The 8,311-nt window shown below is 38.7% G+C and overlaps 1 protein-coding gene across 1 annotated transcript; it reads right to left on the bottom strand.

Annotated features, from left to right (window-relative positions):
• Positions 1 to 1,529: 1,529 nt before the first annotated feature.
• On the bottom strand, positions 1,530 to 3,191 carry LOC116260205 (protein HEADING DATE 3A-like). The gene is made up of 4 exons (XM_031638356.1): positions 2,991 to 3,191; positions 2,846 to 2,907; positions 1,898 to 1,938; positions 1,530 to 1,768 (listed from the first exon to the last, which is right to left on the bottom strand). Exons 1-4 carry the CDS (start codon positions 3,189 to 3,191, stop codon positions 1,530 to 1,532), a joined length of 543 nt encoding a protein of 180 aa, XP_031494216.1.
• Between the last annotated feature and the right edge of the window lie 5,120 nt (positions 3,192 to 8,311).

Raw genomic sequence — 8,311 nt, 5'->3', positions numbered from 1 at the left:
GGGAAGTCTAAGGAGATACGTGGGTTCTAATAGGACAAGAGGCTGTCAATTCTCTTTCCTTCGCCATGAAACCCTAGGCTGTCAAGATTCGGACAAGATCATCTGATACATGAAACCCTAGGTTGTCAAGATTCGGATAACATCATCTTTGGTACGTACCATGATAGAGTGGCCCAGCCATATATGGGCAGGTGGGGCAGTTGCCAACACCAGCCCCACGAAACTCTTTATTTTTATATTAGTATCTTAAAAGATTTGCTAATTAATTTATATATAGCGGTGCTCATTAAGGTTTGTTAGTTTTTTAAATTCCTGAACCCGCCACTGCCATGTTAAGTTTAGCTGAGCTTAGTTGGACCATGACAATTAAACACGAACAAGTTTGAGCATTGGAATGATCAAATGAGACAATTTATAGCTCAAACATGCCTTAATACTTAATTCATTTCCTATATATATATATATATACTGAAATTAAAGACCTGGATGCATGCTTCTCTTAAGTTTTGTTGAGAATAAAAACAGGCCCAGTTTATAAAATTTGTAAAAATGTTAGTCTATCCCCCTGGATTTATTGGCAGTTCTGCTACTGTTTGAGGGTGTGTGGTGCCAGGAACATATTCTAAAACAGCAATTAAACATGGGATCAGAAGGTGGATAATATTGGAGCTAGCAACTTGTCTGCTAGGCAACAACAACTCAGTGGTTGGAACTCTTAGCTCAATAACCAAGCACAATTGCATTATTGTTCTTGCTATTTAACTGTATCTTCTTCATTTGGACACCAAACACTTCTCCCTATATCTATGTGAATATTTTGAATGCACATGATTTAACCAGAGAAGTCCAATTCTTTGGACCTATACCCTAAGGAGTGTAGCATAGCTGGTTGAGTTGGATGGCACATAAATAACATATCTTGGTTTGACACACAAAAGTGTACTTCTCTAGACTGCAAATGGTACTTCTTCTCTAGACTGCAAATGGTAGCCCCAAAGCCACCCAGGTAGATTGAGTTGTGTGCGCCATTATGGTCATGCAACCTACATACGTAGTAAGAGTAGGGAGATATTTTAGTATTTTTTTTAAATATGTCATTTATAGTCTTTTTACTTTTTTTATTTTGATTTTTTTCTTTTCAAAAAGTTTTTTTTTGTGAACGGATGTATTTTCGATGTAACCATGCTGGCACGCAAAAAATTAGTGGACCAATATGGTCCATATAACCAAGTTTGCCACCCCAAAATAATCCTGAACTCTGAGAGTAGAGGGAAGCATCCGCTTCATGAGTATCATCTTGGACTTGTAAAAACAAATAATGCAGGTCACCTCTCTAAGGTTAATTAATAAAAATCCAGAATGCATTTCACATAGGTACAGGACATATACTACTGGAGCGATCACGCAACCCTACCCACAAACACAAGGAGATGCACGCAACCCTACCCACAAACACAAGGAGATAACAACTAGGTCTACTACCCACGAACACAAGGAGATAACCACTAGGTCCACTACCCACAAGCAAATTAATCAGTTGGTTGTGGAACTCTTCTTCCACCGGAGCCGGACTCCCTCTGGCAGTTGAAGTATACTGCGGCCACCGGCAAGCCTAGGTTGTACTGTGCAGCAAAGACTCTGGTATTGAAGTTTTGGCGCCAATTGGGCGCATAAACCGTCTCCCGGCCGAGCTGCTGGAACAACACGAAGATGAGACGGTGGATCCCAATGCTGGGCCTTGGCTGCTCATAGCACACTACCTCACTGCCTGCAACAAACACACACGGTGAGAAAGAGAGAAAGAAGAAAGAAAGAGAGAGCATCTTTTATTTTTGCTGAAGATTTTGGCCGTTTCCTCGGTAGGCATGGAAACAAGCAAAGTGATTTTAGCACTCACCAAAGGCCGAACCAGTGGTTCCGGGAATATCAGTCACCATCCTAAGTGAAAGGAGCAAAAACAAATTAAAAATTATTTTTTGATAAGCGGAACACAAGCATGTGCATTTATTGTGGATAGATTTGTGGAAATGCGTGCTTTCATCAGAGGTTTGTATCTTTTTTTAAAAAACCAAGGTCCAACTGTAAAGTTCAGTTATAAGTCCTTCCACTAGCTGTAACTCTGTCTTCTTCTCTGGAATGCAGAGTTTCAATAAGGAATAGTTGAAATACAATATAGAACACAACGAATGATCAGCTTTTGCTTGTGAAAAAGTTGTGTTCTCTTATGAGTTATGAACTGCCGTCTCTCCTCCTTCAAACCGGGTTCTCTCTTCCTCTCTCTCTCTCTCTCTTTCTCCCCCCCTTAATGAGTCAGAGCAAACAACAGCTGGACATGATCACAACTTGTTCTCTCACAACTTGTTCTCTTTGACAAGAACCTCGTACCCTTTGAACATGTACTGTTCCAAGAATATATGTTCGCCTATCAAGGCCATCTTACTCATCCTTCTCCTACTAAAAACCAGGTTGAGATTCAAAGGAGATGGCGTTGCTACCAAATGGTAAGTTGTTAGGAAGGCGGCCCTTTCGCAGTTTCGAGATAGAGAAGAATTGAAAAAAGAGGAGAAACACGCAAGAATTTACCTAGTTCAGGAAGACCAAGGTGTTCTACATCCACAGACGCGCTGAATCTCCACTATTTTCTGAGAATGAAAAAATTATACAAGAGATGGTAGCCCTAAAGCTGAGGATGTTTTTGAAGTCGGAGAAAATATAGAGGGCTTTGCTGCTGCATGCTGTTCTCAGGAGGGCTCACAACTGGATTTTACTATTGACCTTCCCTCAGAAAGAACACAGTACTGCAGGTCGCTACCGTGTTACCTACATCATGAGTATGGGTACTTACCAGTGCAAGTATTCTCTAAGTGTAGGGTTGCTTGGGCTAGGAGCATCAGGATCAACCATGACCTGATCAAAATTAAAAAAAGAAGAAGGAAAGACGCTTTGTAACATGAAAACGGAGACCAAACTCAGCGACCATCAGCCCTTACCAGTGTATAGAAGGTCCTCAGGTCATCCCCTCCGACTACAACCCTAGGTTGGTGAGCCACCGCCGATGGTCTGAACTCACACCCATTTGTCACTTCCCTTGAGTTGTAACTTACTCTTATAGATACAGACCTGTTAAAGGGATCCAACACATCTCCTACTATCCTTGCCACCACCAAGGCGTCTCTTTCTCTTCTTCTCATTTCTTCTTTGTTTACAAGAGGGTGAGTAGAAAGCTAATCCCACCACTTAGTAAAGGCCAAAGCTTCTGTTCACAGGAAATATGCCGATCATCATAATTGGCCAAAAAAAGCAGAAGATGCAATACAGTTCCCACGATTTGGTTAACAAAGGCGGCATGATATATGTTTACCTATCAGTCAATGGCGGAGCTAAAATTTTTTGGTGGATACTCATTAGACAAACTACAGAAGATTTGAGAATCTAATCATCATCATTGATATAGAGGATTAGATGCAGCAGCTAGTTGGGGGGTGACTGCTTTGTACTTCTTAATATAAAAATCCATTGATAAAGAACCCTTTTGAGTCTTTTGTTGTTGGTGCGTCAAGGGGTGTAGTATAGCTGGTCAGACCAATGCCACGTAGAAGGCATGTCGTTGGTCTGATTCTCATGGGTGTTGCTTTTCTAGGACCGCAAATGATGGGTTCATGATACGACTTGAAGGGTGTAGCATACTGCACCTGGGTCATCGATGCAACCTAGGATATCCCGAAAGAAGGGGCAATGGGCAGCACCTTCAGGCTTCTTCTTTAGATGGTAGGTTGTTAACCTTCTACTTACCTTGGAATAGGAACATTGTGTTCTTCACGCAATTTTTTGAACTCAGCAATAGGCTGACCAATGCCGATAACTATGATACCATAGAAAATTTATGAACGGATCTAGAAGAAGAAAACGAAAGAGTTTACATAGTTCAATCAGTTAAACCTGCATTGACGAGAAATTATTTCTCCACTTGATATTTATTATTTAGTCATCTCCCTCAGTATAGATTTCATATTGGGATCTGTAGCTTTACAATGGCAATCTTTGGGTTGACAACAATTGCAGATAATGCTAATATGCTGTGGTGTATATATCTTGCTGGTTTATTGGCCTTTGTAATTTAGTGTTTTGGATAGTCTCATCTTGATAATCTTTATCCACAATGTTAGTGTATTGTTCCCCTTCAAACTTCTTGTCAACAACTCTATTTTTTATCACACCAGAATCTTCCATGGACAGCACCTTTGTGATTGGTTTCAATTTGAATCAAATCTTATATATATCTTGCTGAATTGAGAGATTTATTTGCTGATCTCTTGATTGTCTGAATGCTGCATGTTTCGTTCACTACTTGTGGACTCCCACCAGGGGCAGCAAACGGTCCAACGAACTATAATACATTATAATACACAAACACACACACACACACACATACACTTTAGATAATATTTGTAAACCATAATATAGTAGAAGTGAACATATGTCTTATATAATTACCCACGTCATGAACGTGAAGCGCAACCTATTCTACGACACATTTAATAATTGCTTGTGTCATTAGCACAAAGCACGATCTGTCCTCAACAGATAAGGTGTTCTATTTCTATTAGAGTGACCTAACTGTGAACAGTGAACATAAGGTGAACATACAAATATCACAATAAAAATATAACAAACAAATACATATATAAACTCCAAAACCAAAACATGTTACTTACCTAAAACAAGCAGTTTTGTATTTGTTAACACCTCAAATTTTTCCACAGCAGAACTGAAGCGATATCAAAATTTTACAAAAGAATTGTGAAAAATTATAATTTCAAAGCTAATTTCGAATCTAAAGAACAATTTAGATTCAATTTAACCCGCAACACAAATCCCAATGCAGGATTACGAGTCCAAACTATCTACAAATGTCATTTGAAATCCAAATCCAATTATAAATGTCAATTGAAATCCAATTCCAATTGCAAAATTCAAATTTTGACTTAAATCCAAGAATTAGATCTAATTCAGTCTAGAATGCTATATGGGACCCATGTGTGGGCCCCACCTAGCCCGTGTGGTCAAGAGCCCCCAGGGGTCACACCCCCATTAAAAAAATATATTTTCTCTCAATTAAATTAAAAAAAAGTGATTTCCAAGAAGAATTGAATGAGAAACCTAGGAAAAGAGATATATTTATGTCTCTCTCTCTTCTTTAACCAGGTTCTCTTTAAAGAAGAGTTAATTTCCAAAAAACAATAACTAGGCTGGTCAAACTCACATAACCTACTTAATCCAAATAGGTTTGACCCGGGTGCAATCAAATGTGGTGCCAATTCTAGCTAGGCTCGATCAACTTGGGCTCAGCACAGTCAAATGGGTAAGTCTATCCCGTGACCCAATCAATAGACGAAAATAGACTTTGACCGAATCGAACCCACTTTGACTAGACTCTGTCGAAGTACAATTCAGCTCAATTAAGAACTTTCTTAGCTCTAATTTATCAAATTACCTCAAACAAAGTCAAACTACTCGCAAATGAGCCTTGACTTTGGTCAATTGGTCGAACTTGACTTTGGTCAATTTGTCGAAATTGACCAATCTCAACAATTGTGCCCTTCTATGATCAAATTGAGATGACAGAGCCTAAATTGGTTTATAAAAGACACATATATATTTGAATTTGTCAAATATATAAATCAAACACTAAATTAAAATTCAATATTTCAAACCAAAGTCTGCTTCAGTTGAAATCGATTTTTAATCATGTTATTGACGAAAATACCCTTTTCGAACTAAATTTGAAAGAATTTTCAAATTTTATTCAAATTTAAATTGAATTATCATAATTCAATGACATTTGGAGCTTAGTAACTAGGTTTTAACCTAACAAGCTTGATTTCAAGCAAAAAAAAAAAAGATAAATAGCACAAAATAAGGAAAAACCATGTGCAAGGGCATTTTCGTTTGAAATTTTGGTCAAAGTTGGATAGCTAGGTCTAAACCAATGTTGACCAGACCTATCCCAGCCCACCTAGCTCGTGTAAATGGGCTAAGAATGGTCAATTAAAGCCATTAAGCCCTATTTAACCCATTTTACAAGTCCCCAAGGTTTGAAGCAAGTTTCCAAGGTGAGTTAAGAAGGTGGTTGAACCCACCTCCTCTTCTATATAAACCTCCCCTTGGCCACCAAGGAGGAGAACGAAACTTTGGGTTTGGGAACGAGCGAGAAGGGAATGCATTGGGATGCTGTCCAATTTTGAAACCGCAGGGCCCTTGCAACTCATAAAATCCAGCGATTCCTACCATCCGTGGGAGTAGACAAATCCACACACACACACACACACACACACACACACACACACACACACATATATATATATATATATATATATATATGCATTAATAAGAATAAAGACAAACCCCTGAAAGTTGATTTTTAAAATATTTTTTTGTACAATCGAACCGTATAGTTCTGACATGTCCTTAGGAGCTTTCGAGGTAGAAACATATAGTAAGTTAATCATAACGTTTTTTGTAGTATGAAAACAATGAAAAGCCCTTATAACATCAAAAGTTTAGTAGTAGAAAAATTAATAGTTTTCATAACAACTTGAAATGAGACATTCTTTTTGTTAAATTGGAATATATAAACACAGAAATTGGTGTACCCCAGACCACTTTGGGCAGGACAAAGATCTCTCTGGAATCTTATAAAAAAGTAGTTAAAAACAATATGAATATTCTAATATTTTTTTTATCAATACTAATTGAAGTGTTTTTATGAAAATACTGATTTTTTTACTATTCAAATTTTGACATTGCAAGAGCCCTTCACTGTAATTTCTGTTATTATAAAAAATATTATATACTCAACAAATGAATTCGCACATGCTTTCCTACAAATTTCTTAAGATCATACCTCTGTTAGTTTGGGAAAAAGAGTTAGCAATCAATTTTAAGGGGTCTGGTTTTGTTCCTAACCAAGTGATATAGTATTTACCAATTTCGTCTCTTGGTTTTGAGGTGCAGTGTGCACTTGCAAAATGAAAGGACAGGAAAATGTGTGGTCATGATTCGTTGGAATTGGATTTGGTTCAAGATACTATTTTGGGTCGAAGATTCCGGCATGACCATGTAATATTAATATATTATTTCAACATTATGTACTTCTGCAATTTTTCAACTAGATTCGAGATGGGTGATCATATATTCATGAGGCTGCTTGGGATATTTGGTGTGAAGCAGTTGCAGGCTGCCCTAGGTGACATTTGGGCAACTCAAGAATGTGAGACAAGTTCTGGAAATTAAGCAACACTATGAGAACATATTTAGGGAGCTTGAATCCTCATGCTTGTTGCTTCAGGTTGCTTCAGGTGGAGCCATAAATTTTTTTCCATGGGACCATTAAATATATGGTTAACAGATTTTCAATTGACTATGGGCAGTGACCTGGATCTCATGATACTACTCCGTATAATTGCTCAAATTTACCTGAGTTTCAATACTAAACTAACATTTCAAGGGTGCGCCCCACAGAGACCACACGCCCCAACTTCAGCTAATTGTGTGGGCGTTGATATCACCCGACCTCTGGCAAACGGAGGAAGAAATGATCAAAAGAGAAAGAGACCCATTGGTGGTGGCAAGGATAGTGGGAGAGGTACATGTTGGATCCCTTTAACATGTCTGTGTCCGTAAGAGTAAGATCCAACTCAAGGGAAGTGACAAATGGGTGTGAGTTCACGCCATCGGCTGTGGCTCGCCAACCTAGGGTTGAAATTGGAGGGGATGACCTGAGGGCCATCTACACACCGGTAAGGGCTGATGATCAGTGAGTTTGGTCTCCGTCTTCAACCTTTTATGTATGTCACAAAGCGTTTTCCCCTTGTTTTATTTTTGATCAGGCCTCGCTTGATCCTGATGATCTGATCCTAGCCCAAGCAGCCCTGCACTTAGTGAATACCTGCACTGGTAAGTATCCAATGCTTATGTTCTAGGTAACAGGGTACTGAGTGTTAACACTTAAGGGCAATTTTTATCATTAAGTTGTTGATGCCCTTAAAATTTTAAAAGTTGTTACTAATGCCCCTTAATTAGAAATTTCTGACTCCACCCTTGGTTCTTTCTAAGAGAAGGTCAGCAGAAAAATCCAGTTGTGAAAGACCCTCCTGAGAGCAGTATTCAGCAGCCAAACCCCCAATATTTTCTCTGACTTCAAGAAACTTGCGCGGCTTTAGGCTAGCATCACCTGTATCACTTTTCGATTCTCAGAAAATAGTGGCGATTCATCATGGCTGTGGATGTATGGCACCTTGGTCTTTCTGAA

Source organism: Nymphaea colorata, chromosome 9, assembly GCF_008831285.2.
Source record: "Nymphaea colorata isolate Beijing-Zhang1983 chromosome 9, ASM883128v2, whole genome shotgun sequence".
Classification (NCBI taxonomy): Eukaryota; Viridiplantae; Streptophyta; class Magnoliopsida; order Nymphaeales; family Nymphaeaceae; genus Nymphaea; species Nymphaea colorata.
Note: the sequence above shows the minus strand (reverse complement) of the source record. Positions and strands in the feature narration are given on the sequence as shown.